Source organism: Lynx rufus, unplaced genomic scaffold (assembly GCF_022079265.1).
Source record: "Lynx rufus isolate CCGP_SWC_20201006 ecotype Redwood Valley unplaced genomic scaffold, mLynRuf1.p SCAF_13, whole genome shotgun sequence".
NCBI classification, from domain to species: domain Eukaryota; kingdom Metazoa; phylum Chordata; class Mammalia; order Carnivora; family Felidae; genus Lynx; species Lynx rufus.
In genome coordinates, this window is record NW_025814827.1 from 6,164,037 (window position 1) to 6,179,992 (window position 15,956).

General features: G+C 35.7%; 1 protein-coding gene across 5 annotated transcripts in view; it reads right to left on the reverse strand.

Moving 5' to 3' along the window:
- Positions 1-15,956, reverse strand: part of LRRC49 (leucine rich repeat containing 49) — a 148,873-nt gene that overhangs the window by 101,155 nt on the left and 31,762 nt on the right. For all 5 annotated transcript variants that reach the window (XM_047074431.1, XM_047074428.1, XM_047074430.1 and 2 more), the window contains one exon: positions 873-934. In XM_047074431.1, coding sequence (XP_046930387.1) covers positions 873-934 — 62 coding nt within the window. The remainder of the gene's footprint in view (positions 1-872; positions 935-15,956) is intronic.

Genomic DNA, 15,956 nt, shown 5'->3' on the forward strand with positions numbered 1-15,956 from the left:
CTGACTGAGCCAGCCAGGTGTCCCTACACTGGTTCTTAATAATCAGAAGCATAGACCTTGAGCTCAGGAAGAGATGTGCTCTAAACTCTTACACTTAGTTCTTACCCTCTTACAAAAGATGGTTCAAAGAGTAGCCCCGAGGTAAAAGTAGAGAACAGAGAGGCAGTCATAAAGCATAGTTCAAACTGACTGGCTGGGGGAAGGAGGAGGAGGAAAGGATTAGGGAAGGAGTAGAGGTCCTTCCTTTTGCATCAAAAAGTCTGCCTATCTCAGCGCCAGTTCTGAAATCTTCCACATTGACACTGAATGAGACAGCATCACAATGTGAGGATGATAGGCTTCAAATCTTTGGAAAACAAAATGTATGCATGTGTATACTCTAATATACAGTCTCTTAGCAGCATTCGTTCTAAGTAGGGATAACAAGATAGAAGTTATGGCCTAATTAGCAAGAGGCTCAGTGACACAGCCTGAAATATTACATCCAAATTGCTTAGTAGCTATACGGAGTGTAGATGACAATTTATGGAAGAAATTCTAATTCAACTGACCGGTGCAGGAAGTGTCAAACAAAGGACAGCAAAATATATGTTGAAATTTCCACATACACATTTTACGAAAGAGCAACCCTACAGTATAATTAAATAAAAAGCACAGGCTATGCTAATGTCATCATCCTAGCATTAGAGTCTCTAATCCTCACCAGAGCTTTGTTTTTCCACCAAGAACTTTGTCATATGGCCCTGTCATTTTCAAATGTAAGATCTTCCATGACAAGAAAATTTTCCAAGGTACTTATAATCCTCATTTAAAGCACTAGAACCCACACAATCAGGTTATTAATAAATGACAAATAGGGAGTTTCCACTTACGTAGATATATTGTTGAAGCTGAGAAACAGACGTTGGAGGCTGGGCAAATTATCCACATCTCTCTAGAAGGAAACAGAAAGCAAAAATTTATCAGCTGGAAGAAAAAAAAAATATTATCAACGTCTTCTGGCTCGGCTGTTGAAATATGTAGTCATTGCTGTTTACTGCAACCTTGCTAGACCATTGATTTCCACTGGACACCGAGCTCCATTCTTCCCCACTGCAGATTAAATGGGAGGGTTTCACTACATCCGCAGAGCAAGCTGCACCACTCGCAAGGTAAAAAGCACTGAGAACAGGGAGAGATGCCGCTAGCCTCTTTAAGCATGCTTTTGGGAAAGAAGCCAAAATGCTACTTCAGCATTTCAACTGTAGCACAAATATAGTATGATCAAACATTTGTTAAAAATCACTTTTAAAAGGAAGCTGTTCAAATGTTTTAAATTTTAAATTTATGCAGTTAGCTTTCCCAACAGTACCGAGAATTTCAAAGCCATTTCCCTCACTATTCTCAATCCTTTGGAAATAGACCAGTTACAAATGAACCAAGATGCTGACAATCTCCCCATAAAACTAAAAGCAGATCACAGTGAGTGTCACTGAAGGGCAATTTCCAACCTAAGCAAACAACAGAAGTTACAATTGGAAATCTACCCCGTTCTGTTTGGGTACAGCACCCCAAAGCAAACTATGGCTGTTTAAACGTGGTTTTATCCTTACCAAATATTGAAATGTTTTGGCTCAAATGATTTTTTTAAAAATCACAAAATAAGTACAAAGCCATCTAATTTCATCAAATGGAAAGACACAAACTTCTTGAAAATCTGACATATGCTGAAGAAATGGAATCTTAAGAAGCAGCTTAGTAATTACCTAGGCTACAACCTCATTAGGCACATGAGAAAAAGTGAACAGTTGGGGTTGTTGCAAAGGGAGGGTGGGGGTGGGATGGAAAGGTGACCCAGGATTACATACTGCCCTTTGAGGCTGAGACAGGACAAGATTGGTTATCTTGACTTCTGTTAAAATTCTACACACTGACACTTCTCTTATAAAATGTATCTCTCTCTCTCTCTCTCTCTCTTTTTTCATTTAAAAAGTTTTTTTAAAGACTCACTTTAATTTGCTGGATGATGAGCTAGCTAAAATATCTGCTGTTAATACTAATATGTTAGTATGAAAAGTTGGGACACATTTCTTTCTTCTTTTTTTTTTTGTGTCTGGGACTAATTATTGAAGCATAATTAACATACAGCATTATATTAGTTTCAGGTGTATAATAAATGCTATTAATTTTTAAGGGCAATATCATTTATAATAATTCTAGTTATAGGAGTTTGAATAATGCTAATACAGGTATATACATTTTACATATTACTGTGTCAAATATTTAAACCCCAATCAAAACTTGTTTTACTGTTTCCATAGGTCATTATCTTTCTTCCTCCTTCCTTTCCTTCCTCCCTTTTAAAACTACCATTTCCAAGACCCCAGTAAGAATTAAGACAAGGGAATTAAAATTACAGCAAAGCCTAGCTTTTCCTAAAATGGTTCATTTATTTAAGTTTGCCATATAAAGAAAATATAAAAGTGATGGAATTGTGACAGAGCCACATCTCCCTGGTTTTTGAGAGGGTAGAGGAGAAATGAATCTGGCTTAAGACATTTTCCCACGGGGTTTCCCTTGTGCACCCCTCTCCAACACTTTGTCAACTCTGCAGATCCTAAGCAGTATAAAACAAATACAGTTGCCAGTCATCGGACTATGGGCTATGTGCACCATTCACTTGGCATTCCTATTCTCAGGCCCACCCCTGAAAAAGCCTGTTCCATAGGTGTGAATGGTGGTTTTTAGAGTTTTTCAACCATGGCCAAAGATAAGTCTGCAGAAAACAGGAAGGCATCCAAATTCCCCACAGTGTGTTGTAAGCTCCAAATGTTGGCCAACTTCTGGAATCATCTCTACCAGCTTCTTCTCCTGATAATCCCAGAAGTGCCTGGAAGGTAAGTGGAGGAGTGATGGACTAGCGGTTGGTCTCATTTTACTCCAGGGCCCTACTTTCCAAAGAAGTGGTAGCTTTCTTCCTATCTGGTCTCTACAAGTAGGGAGTCATAGCCAAACTGAAAGCCCTCTCTGTACTCTCAGGGGATCTTTTCTCCCAAATTCTTTCTGAAATCTACCCGAGATATTTATGGGCACCAACATTGTTTGTTGACATCTAACCAGGAGAAAGTGAGAAGCAGCAGCCTGGCTCTCCTTTAAATCAAGGCGCCTTAAAAAAAAAAAAAAAAAAAAACACTTGTCACTTTTAGCTCCAGCCTACCACCTTCAGAGACTGCAGACACCTTCCAAGATATAAGTTTTTGCTATTAAAATATAAATTCAAATGATATCAGGCTATAATTTGTGAGACAGGTTTTTAAAAGTTTACTTGATTAAATTATAATGTTTTGTATTTATAGTCATTTATGAAACCAAATTTTAGGAGAAGTCTTTATCAAATTTTAGCCGTCATTAGCCGTTATTACCTGATAGCGCTATAAAAAAATATTCACAACAGATTGAAAAACGAAAACTCAGAATTTGGCTACATATCCCTATAACCAGTTTAGCTGATAGCCCTTCCAGAACTTTAAAAAGCAAAACGATTACCCGCAACCATTTTTGTTGTTCCAGGTTTCATTTCTACAAGAAAATTATAGCTTTTAATTTTGCTAGCAACTCTTAGATATACTTTGTAAGGCATAGACAAAAAGAAAACATATTTATCATATTAATTATCTGTGTGTGAGTTATTTACAGAAGACTAACAAACAAAAAAGACTTGTTGACAGCTACTGGAAGATGGCTCCTCTAATATGAGAGAGGAAACAAAGATGGAAACACCTAAGATCCAGGAAGGGGATTCACCATTGGAGGCAGGCAAAAAGAACTCCAAGGGTGGCATCTCGTGCTTTAAAACCAAGGTCCAATGTTCAAATTTCATCTTTCTTTGCCGGACAATCCCAACCTATTACATCATAAATCCATCAATATGAATCAAGCCCCTTCACTGACAGATGCACCTTTAAACCGGACCCCAAGAAATCTCAAAAATAAATATCCTGCCTTTGCCCTTGAAGACGTGACTAAGACTATGTCAAGGTAGTGAGCTTTTCTTGCCGGTAAGTAACAACCTCAACTTCTCTTTACTAACAGGTTATTCCAATGGTATTTTGGGAGGCCAGCATTTGACAATCTACTTATCCAAAAAAATATAATTATTTTGGAATAATGGGGAAAGGAGAAGTGGAGGGCTAAAGCTAATGTAAGAAAGCCAAATCTTTGTAACTTGAAGGAAAAGTCAGCACATTGATTTAATTGTACAGTGTTAAACCCTCCCAACAGTTCTTTTCTGAAGGTAAATTTTCACAGGCGGAGAAACTACTGCAAGGAAGCAACCTGAGAAGAGGATGATGAAATAAAATATTTACATAAAAGGTAATATTTGTATTTCATGTGTAGTTCAGTCTGCACAGTCTCAAATTTACTATATTTAACAAAACACAATTCTAAGATTACATTCAAAACATTTTTTGAAGTAAGATTCAAAGTTGGGGCATCTGAGTGGCTCAGTCGGTTAAGCATCTGGTCAGATCATGATCTTGCGGTTAGTGAGTTCAAGCCCCACACTGGGCTCTGTGCTGACAGCTCAGAGCCTGGAGCCTACTGCTGATTCTGTGTCTCCCTCTCTCTGCCCCTTCCCTGCTCGTGCTCTCCCTCTCTCTCTCTCTCTCTCTCTCTAAGAATAAATAAACATTAAAAAAAATTGAAGTAAGATTCAAGGTAATTTTCTGTATTTTAAAAGTATAATCCTTTAAAAGTTAGACAAACAAAATTACTACAGATTATTGAGGGGATTATAAATTTTTTTATTTTTCAAAAGAATAGAGACTTGCCATTTGAGAAAGATGCTTGTCCGAGTCAGCTCAGACACTATTTTCCATACTCCTAAACTTCACGAAAGAACTAAATGATTCAGCAATCTCACCATGTGTAGAACATCTATTACTGGAGCTATTTTTAGAGCAGTTTCCTGCAGAGGAATAAGGAAGAAAGGTGAAGACATGAAGGCTTTGGCATGCACCAAGTAGGACAAAGAGGACTAAAAAAATCACAGCTACTTTCATTTTGTTACCTATTCTGTCATAAATAAAAATAAAAATAAATATATAGGGGTAATTATTTTCATTTTGAGAACTGAAAAGAGATTTATTAACAAAGCAATGAAGAAGTTCAAAAAGCACTCCCTTTTATAAAAAGATTTATTAATTCCAAACTAACTACTAGCTACAGCCACCCCTTTTGACACAGACACATATTCCATGAGAAATTATATGTAAGCCATCATATCAACAAGTCCAATCGTATATTTAAATGCCTATTTTAAAAAGTCTATTTTCTGGTTCTATTACCCAAAGGCATTAATATATATATATCTGCCTTTTATATTTTTTACCACCCTTTATATGGTTATACAAAGACATACACACACACACACACACACACTCTCTCTCTCTCTCTCTCTCTCTCTCTCTCTCTCTTTCTCAACTAGCTGCAAGCTATTCTTCCAGTCTGATTTTTTTCAGCACACGATTTAATTCCCATAGGGAAAGAGGTGGGATGGTGGGGTGGGGGACTAAAAACCCGACTAGTAAGCAGGCTACTGATACTCTGACTATGGAGACTTCCAGTATTTATAATCTAGGAGAGCTAGAGGTAATAGCAATGAGGGAAAAGAAAAGGCCTCAATTTCATTATCATAGGCCTTTCCTCACTTGAATTTGTAGTTCAAATTTCTATCACGTACATGATCTAACAAGACCCCTCATAACAAATGATCCCTGGCATTCATGCCCTTAACACTCCTGGCAACACTCTCTGGAAAGACACAAACTCAACTCAGGCTTATAGCATTGTATCCCAACTAACGTATGGGAAAAAAATTAGCATGAGCAAGAGTCAGCAGAAATTTCAGGCAGCAAATGTAGAACTGCTCAAAAATTAAGAAAATATAGTAACTGGATAAAGACTAGGAAAGATCTATGTTTAAAATTATTAGAGAAATAAAAGAAACCAAAACATGAAAAAACATGTTTAATAAGGTACTCTGGACATTTACGAAAAAATTCATGTAGAACTCCTAGAAACAAAAAATTATGGTCATTATGGTCAGTAGATGGGCTGAAAATAGACTAGATAAGACTGGGGAGAGAGTTATGTAACTGGCAGATAGCACTAAATAAATAAAAAGAATGCAGAAATGTAGCAGAGAGAAAAAGGAATGATAGAAATTTTTATTTATTTATTTATTTATTTTTAGATTTTTAAAAAAATGTTTATTTTTGAGAGAGAGAGAGACAGAGTGCGAGCGGGGGAGGAGCAGAGAGAGGGGGAGACACAGAATCCGAAGCAGTCTCCAGGCTTCAAGCTGTCAGCACAGAGCCCAATGTGGGGCTTGAACTCACGAACTGCGAGATCATGACCTGAGCTGAAGTCGGACCCTCAACCGACTGAGCCACCCAGGTGCCCCAGGAATGATAGAAATTTTATGACACAAAGGATAGAACATGAAGGTCCACACTATATCTAGTAGGTGTTTAAGAAGTAGAAAGAGAGAAAATGGAAGGGGTCAATATTTGAGAATATAAAGACTCAGTATGTTCCCATAATTAATGAAAGATATGCATCTGCAGATTCAGAAACACAAATATTAGGTATGCTAGTAAAATTACCATATTTGGTCAAATCTAAGGTATCATCTTAAGTTTATTTTATGTAACACCTGATGAAATAAACTTATGATTAACCAATAACAAAATATCACTTAGAATTTTTATTTCATTGTTGCTGAAAGAGCTCTTTTAGATTTATTTAACCATATTTTTAGCCAAATATCATTCTTATGCATACATAAAAATTAAGCAAAATGAATCTATTAAATTAATGAACTCCAAAATATCTCCATTTAGCATAGAAGTTAGTGTAGTTCTGGCATAATAATATACCAATAGATGGAATAAAAGAGAAGGTCCACAAAAAGACTCATTTGATTATAATTCAATTTCAACAAGGACACACCAATTAATGAGTAAAGGGTATAGAGCAAATAGATATCCCTATATAGGAAAAATTAACCATGACCCCTACCTCACACCATACACAAAATGTAATTAAAGAAGTGTCAAGACCCCCAAGTGAAAGGTAAAACGATAAACTTTCTGGAAGCAGGCAGAGGAGAACATATCCATGATACCGGGATAGACAAAGACTTCTTGTTCAGGGCAAAAAAGGCACCAATGATAAAATAAAACAAATTGGTAAACTGTACATCACTAAAATGTAAAGCTTCTACATATCAAAAACGTTACTAAGAAAGCAAAAAGGCAAACCATGCACAAAAGCCACCCAATGCATATGCCAAAGGGCCTGAAGCTAGAACATAGATCTACTACACCTCAATGATAAAAGGATAAACAACCTAATTTTTTAATAGGCAAAAGACATAAACTGATATGTCATAAAAAGATATGTTAGAATGGCCTAAAAGTACTTGAAAACATGCTCAACATCACTAGTCATCAAGGAACTGCAAATTAAAACCACTGATAATCACAGAATCACTAAACTTATAAAGACCATCACCATCAAATGTTGGGTAGGATGTGGGGTAATTAGAGCTCTTATTTATTGCTGTTGGAATGTAAAATGGTATAATCACTTTATAAAATGGTTTGGCAGTTTCTAGTAAATTTAGACATCCACCTACCTTATGGCTCCGTAAGAGAAATGGGGTACATGTCCACCAAAATAAATGTATAAATAAAAGACTATAAGAATATTCCTATCAGTGTTATTTGTAAGGGCCAAAAATTGGAAATAATCAAGATGGCTATGAAGAGAAGAATGAAACCACAATTTGCATTATAATTAGAGAATGAATACAACTCTCAGCTAATTTAAAAAAAAACTAATGATACACAGAACAAAATGGATGAATATCAAAACATTAAGTTAGTACACAAAAAGTATGTGTGTGTGTGTGTGTGTATATATATATATATATATATACATATATATACACATACATATGTATGTGTATATATATATGTATATATATATATATATATTTCATAAAAAGTTCAAAAACAAGCAAAATTAATCTATGGGGAAAGAAGTGAGAAAACTTCTAGGGTAGGGAAAAGCTGGGACTGACTGGGAAGGGGCACAAGGGAACTTTCTGGAGCAAAAGAAATGTTTTCTATCTTGATCTGAGTGGTGGTCAAATGAAAGTACATTTATATAAAAAAAAAACATTGAACTGTACAGTTGAGATTTGTGTATCCAAATTACACCTCAATAAAGTATGGAGGAATAGTCTTCACATTTAGAGTCCAACTTCTGAATCACTATTTAACCAATAATATCCATGCTTTTCACACAATACTGTCTTCTGTGCCATCATGAACATTGGTGATGCTGAGTATCCTAAAAGTGTGCTCTATTATTGTCTACGGAATGTTCTTCCAAGCTAGTGACATACATTCTGTATATTTTTATATTGTTAAGGTAAAGAAACACCAGTACTCTGGTCTGAATGTTTGTGTCTCCCCCAAATTGAAATCCTAACCACGAAGGTGATAGATAGTATTAGGAGGTGGGACCTTTGGGAGGTGCTTAAGTAACAAGAGTGGTCCCTTATGAATGGGATTAGTGCCTTATAAAAGAGGTCTAGCCTCCCCCACCATGTGAGGACACAGTGAAAAGGCGCCAGCTGTAGACCAAAAAGAAGGCTCTCACCAGAATGCAACCAGGCTGGCACTTTGATCTTGGACTTCCCAGCCTCCAGAACTGTGAGAAATAAATTTCTCTTGTTTATAGTTACCCAGCCTGTGGTATTTTGTGATAGCAGCCCAAATAGTCTAAGACACCAGTGTGAATTATACACACAGCTTCTTGTTGCTTTAAAATGCTGTCATCTCTTCCAAGGAGCTTGCTCAATTTCTCCTGCCTTCAAGTACATTGCTTGGCATGTGATGAGCAAACTCTCTGAATCTATCTCAGTATCAAAATATAACACAGCTTTACCAAACATGGTTTTCTTCCTTTGGAAGTATTTGATTGTTAATTAGCAAGAAAATGTAGAATTACGGTCATTCCTCCAATGAAAAGTATGTTTCACTAATATTAAATGTGTGTCTTTGCTTTCCATGCCTTTTTGAATTCAGAAATGTTTCATTTCATGCTAAGTCTTGGTGTAATCTTTTTTTAAGTTTATTCATTTATTTTGAGAGAGAGAGAGCAAGCAAGCATGAGCTGGGGAGGGGAAGAGAGAGAGAGAGAAAGGGAGAGAGAGAATACCAAGCAGGCTTCACTCTGCCAGCACAGAGCCCAATATGGGGCTTGAACCCATGAACCATGAGATCATGACCTGAGCAGAAACCAAGAGTTGGACATTTAACCACCTGAGACACCCACACACCCCCTTGGTGTAATGTTTTTAGCATTTTTTTTTTTTTAATTTTAGAGAGAGAGAGAGCACGCGCAAGTAAGAAGAGTGGCAGAGGGAGACAGAGTCGTAAGCAGGCTCCATACTCAGCATGGAGCCCGACGTGGGACTCAGTCCCACGACCCTGGGATGATGACCTGAGCCGAAATCAAGAATTGGACGCCCAACCCACTGAGCCATTTGGGTGTAATCTTTTTAAATACATTTTGAGCAGTGATTAAAGTCAAAACATGTAGCACCAATAATTGAAATGAGCATAGTATAAAGTTAAAAGCAAGTTCACGTATATTTAAGCAATGAAATTACTATAACCTATCCAATAGTGATTTTAAGATGCCATGCATTGTAAAACATATCCAGATTTCAGAGTTGGTGAAATATGGAAAAAAATGTTTATCTAAAATTGAAGAAATATGGTGGTTCCACATCTATACACATCTTGGTGAGTCTGAAGAACTTCAAAAAGAAATCTCATAATCTTAAAAGCAACCAGAGAAAGAAAAAGAAAACCATGCACACACAAAAAAGATAGTAGACAGTTTAATGGCAATAATAGAGTTCAAAGACAGCGAGCTTCAAACATCTAGGGGAAAAAATAACTGTCAACCAAGTCAAACCATCAGTCATGAATAAAAGCAAAATAAACACATTATCAGACAAACATAAACTGAGAGAGCTTACCACCATCAGAGTCATCATAAAGATTTTTCTAAATTGTATATTTTGGAAAGAGTGGTAAACCCAGACACGCATGTGGGTGAATCCAAATAAGCACTGACTGAAAACACCAACAATTAACATATCTAATTTTGGAAGTAAAAAAATTAAAAAAAAAAAAGTCTAGGAAACAAAACCATGTGAAACAGGACAGGCTTCCTGAATTAAATGATTCTGGGGTCCTTATTTAAGAAGAGGGTAGGGATGTATATTAACTCCATAATTTAAGTCAAGTGTATATTTTAAAATGTTAAGAGTAACCATTAAAGTGAATAGGAAAGAACAGAGAAAACTCCATCAGCCCACAATAAGGTGCATGAGTACACAAACACCCCCCAGTTGAAAGTAAAAGAATAGGTAATATGACTCGCTAAGAAGTTAGCATCACTCCTGCTGCTATTCCTGCCAAAAGTACATAAACTGAATCTAATCATGAGGACACATCAGTAGACAAACCCAAATTGACAGACATTCTGCAAAATAAGAAGCTAATATTCTTCAAAAGTGTCAATGTCATGACATACAAAGAGATTAAAGAAGACTAGGGAGGCATAATTACTGAACGCAATGAATGATCTTGGAATTTGCTTTTTTTTTTTTTTTTTACTATAAAGGGGCACTAATTAGATAATTAAGAAAACTTGAATGGGATTTACAGATTACATAATAGCATCACATCAATGTTAATTTCCCGATTTTGATTATTATAATGTGTTTATATAAGAGAATTCTTGTTTTTAGAAAATATACACTGAAGTATGCGAATATAAAGGGGCATCATGCCTGCAACTTACTCTTAAACGGTTCAGAAAAAGAGAGAGAGAGAGAGAGAGAGAGAGAGAGAGAGAGACAGACTTGTAGACATAAAGAGAAGGGAAGAAGGAGAATAATCAAAAGAAAAGACAAAGCAAATGTACTAAATATAACCATTTAGGTAATTGGGGACTGGGGTACTAGGACTTCTTTACTATTGCATCCTTTTCTGAAATTGTGCCAATATTACAGTTTTCTGAAGGTTAAGGAATAAAAAAGATACACCAGGAAAAAAATCACCAAAAGAAAGTTGGCATTAACATTAAACTAAATGAATGTTAAGGCAAAAAGTATTAACTTCCTTAGCTATACTACATACTTAGAACAGTACCTGACATACGGCCCATACTCATAAAACACTTGCTCAATGAAGGAGTTAGTAACAAAGATAGTTACTACACAATGATAAAAGGAACAATTTATCAGGAAGATACATCAATTTTTTTTTTACTTTATTTAAATCCAAGTGGGTTAACATATAGTGTAATAATAGTTTCAGGAGCAGAATTTAGTGATTCATCACTTACATATAACACCCAGTGCTCATCCCAACAAGATACATCAATTTTAAACTTGTGTGCACCTAGAAACAGCTTCAAAGACTGACCACATACTAGGGAAACATATGGAGAGCACGTACTGACTGTAAATATTGACTGCCTAGTAGGCAATAAAGCAAACCTCAACAAACTTCACAGAACCGATTACATATAATCCACATTCATTGGTCACAATACCATTAAATTAGAAAAGAATGACTAAAAAAAGAATAACCCAAACATATCAAAAATTTTATATGGCTCAAGGAAGAAATCATAATGGGACTTATAAAATATTTAGAATAAAAATACTAAATTTCAAAACTTGTGGGAAGAAGCTGAAGTGGTTCTTAGAGGGAAATTTATAGCCTTTAGTGCTCATCTTAGAAAATAAAAAAGAATGAAAACTAATGTATCAGATATCCAACACAAAATTTTAGAAAGAAAAAGAAAATAAGAGAGTTAAGAACAAAAATCAATAAACAGTATTTTTTAAAAGCTGTAAGAGAATCTCAACAAAGCCAAAAGGCAGTTCTTTGAAACTACTAGTAACATAAAGAAATCTCAGGCAATACTAATCAAGAAATAAGAAAGTATGAATAAGCATTATGAGAAGTGACAAAGTGGCCATGACTACAGAGAGAGCAGCTAAAAAAAGTAAATTCAGATGAAAGGAAACTACAACATATCAAAACTGATACTATTATTACTAAATCAATGGTTTAAAACTACCCAAACTATTTAACAGATAAATTCTTCCAATTATTCAAGGTGCAGATCATCTTTAATTTCATATAAAGTGAGATTTATACCAAATAAGTAGGGTATCACACAATATTAAAATAGGAACCACTCCTCAATTCATTTTATGAGGCTAATGTAACCTTGATATCAGAAAAGAACATTAAAAATAAGTTACAGAAAAATCTCATTTATTTTTTTTTAAGTTTATTTTTTTTATCTTTGAGAGAGAACATGTGAGCAAGCAGGGGAGGGGCAGAGAGAGGGGGAGGGAGAGAGAGAGAGAGAGAGAGAGAGAGAGAGAGAGAGAATCCCAAGCAGGGTCTGTGCTGTCAGCACAGAGCCCTATGCGGGGCTTGAACTCACAAACCGTGAGATCATGACCTGAGCTGAAAAAAGATGCTTAACGGACTGAGCCACCCAGGCACCCCTGGACAAATCTCATGTATTAACATCGATATAAATATTGTGAATAAAATATTGGCAAACAAAATTCATGAATGTATATGAAATATAGCCTATAAAATACATAATATGACCAAAAGTGCTAGAGTGACTTACCATTACAAAATCTTATAAAACAATTTGCAAAATTAATAAAGAAGAATCCATACAACCAGTCTAAGAGCTATAGAAAAATCATCTAATAAAATCCAACAAACATTCATAACATGAACTTAAGCAAACTAAAAACAGAGGATAATTTTCTCAGATTACTAAATGGCATTTAGCAAACACAGCTAGTGTCCCTTAAACTCAGGAATAAGGCAAGGATGCCCACTTTTGCTTCTTTATTCAACTGTACTAGAGGTTTAGTCAAACTGGAGGTTCAGTTTAGCTCAAACAAGAAGAAACAAAACATAATGATTAAGGAAAAGCTATAATTGTTCACAAAAAATTATAATTGTCTAAATATAAAACCTAAGATAACCTACAGATACATTATTAAAATTATTAAGTGTCAGAGAAAGCTTGCTAAATATATGATCAATGAATCCAAATCAACTGTGGTTCCATACACTACTAACAACAGTAAGAAATCTATTTCTGATCAAAAAAATTTACAATAGCAAAAAAGGTATAACATATCTGGGAAGAAATGTAACAAAAAACAAATGAGCTATTTATGGAGGAGAATAAAAATCATTAAATGTGACATATGTGAATTGAGATACGCTGTTTTCACATTATGCCTTCGTAATAATATGCCATGTTCATATTATGGTATTAAAGGTTCCATATCATAAAAAATCTCAATTGTCTTCAAATTCAAAGACATTCCAATCAAACATACCAGTAGGGGTATTCATGAAACTTGATATGCTATTTCTAGAATGTATATAGAAACAGACAAAAAAAGAAGATGATTTTTCTTTAGAGGAAGAAAGGAAAGCTGGGAAAGGAAGGAAAGGCAAGAAAAAGGAAGATTGGGGCCCTCATGCTACAAGCTCTTAGGACATAACAGAGGTTATTACAGTTATTAAGATAGTGTTATACTGGAACATAGAGATCTATGGAACAGAACAGAGAGGCCAGCACAGACCCATGCATATGTGGATATTTAATTTGCTAGAAGGAAATACTGCCAAGGTGATAGAAAAGGACAGAAAGAATCCACTTTTCCATAAATGGTGCTGGGACAATTAGCAATCCAAATGAGAAAAGAAGAAACAAAATCGAATTTTAACTTTACACCACAAGCAAAAATCAATTGCAAATAGATAAAACATGCGAATAACTTTAAAACTTTTGTTAATACAGAAAAATATCTTTATGTCCTCAGTCTTTTTTAAAATTTTTTTTTAATGTTTATTCATTTTTGAGAGACAGAGAGAGACAGAATGCGAGCTGGGAAGAGGCAGAGAGAGAGGGAGACACAGAATCCAAAGCCGGCTCCAGTCTGAGCTGTCAGCACAGAGCCTGACACAGGGTTCGAACCCCCGAACCACGAGATCATGACCTGAGCTGAAGTTGGATGCTTAACTGACTGGGCCACCCAGGCATCCCTATATCCTCAGTCTTTAAGGAAAGATTTTTCAAACAAAAAAACCCAGAAACAGTAAAAAAAACTATTGATAGTTTTTACTTCTGTTCCTCAAAATACAGCAGAAACAAACACTACTGATCAAGAGGAAAAAGAGAAAATACTCTGTCATTACAATGGGCAAAGGATAAGACCATTTACAGAAGAGATCTCAATTATCACAAAAGAAAAAAGATGAAAGGCATTCAACCTCACTGGAAATTCAAATTAAAATCTCACTACAATATAATTTCATAGTTAAAAGACTAGCAAAAGATAAAAGGCCTGACAATATCAAGTGTCAACAAAGATGTGAAGTTAAAGGAACTCCCAGGTAATGCTGATGGAACTGTAACTTGGTTATACCAAATTTTTGTATCAAGTTTTGGAGAAAACTTGATGATATCTGATAAAATGAAATAGTGAGCATGATCCTGGCACCCAGCAATGTCTCTCCCAAGCTCTATCACTGAGCATCATTTGATAAATGCAGGTTGCAACCAATTTCTCATTGGTCAAGAAATCAATACAATAGGTTGAGACCAACATTTTTTTTAGACCAACATTTTTGATAGGCTAGAACAGAACAGGATATACCAGAATGGATAACGGCAAGGGTAGGTATAGCTTCATGAAATGCTTGCTTTCATTATTTACGATGTACCCACATAAATATTTAATAACTGGGCTTTTAATAACTGGGCATTTAATACCTGGGTTTTAATGTAAATTTTACTTATTACCTTAGATTATGGTCTGAAAGCCACTGTCCTAGAGAAACTGTTACACATATGCACCAAAAGACATGTACAAAAATGTTATTTGTGACACTTTTTAACAATACTACTGTCCATAAGTAAAAGAATAAATGTTTTTTAAATTTTTTTAATGTTTATTTATTCTTTGAGAGAGAAAGACAGATAGCACCAGTAGGGGAGGAGCAGAGAGAGGAAGACACAGAATCTGAAGCAGGTTCCAGGCTCTGAGCTGTCAGTCCCGACGCAGGGCTCGAACTCATGAACCGCAATATCATGCCCTGAGCGGAAGTCAGATGCTTAATCAACTGAGCCACCTGGTGCCCCAAGAATGAATGTTTTTAATCACAATCATACAATGGAATGCTATATAACAATGAAAACTAGTGACCTAGAGCTACAGAGAACAACACAGATCTCAAAGCATGTTAATAAAAGCAATTTAGGGGTGCCTGGGTGGCTCAGTCGGTTGAGCGTCCAACTTCGGCTCAGGTCATGATCTCATGGTCCATGAGTTAGAGCCCTGTGTCGGGCTCTGGGCTGACAGCTAGCAGCCTGGGGCCTGCTTCGAATTCTGTGTCTCCCTCTCTCTCTCTGCCCCTTCCCCACTCATGCTCTCTCTCTCTCTCTCTCTCTCTCTCTCTCTGTCAAAAATAAACATTAAAAAAAATTTTTTTAATAAAAATAAATAAATAAAAGCAACTTAAAAATGTGCATAGTATGATGATGCCATTTATACAACATTTAAAAGCATGCAAAACAACAACTTGATATTATTTAGGGATAAGTGCATACATATGTGGAAAAGAATTCGTTCCATGAACACCAGACACAGAACCGTGGTTACCTCTGCAAAGGAGGGAGGAAATAGGATGGGGGAGGTTTACACATTGGGCCTTAACTATATCTAAAAGATTTTTACTCATTAAGTTGATTGGTCGATCTAC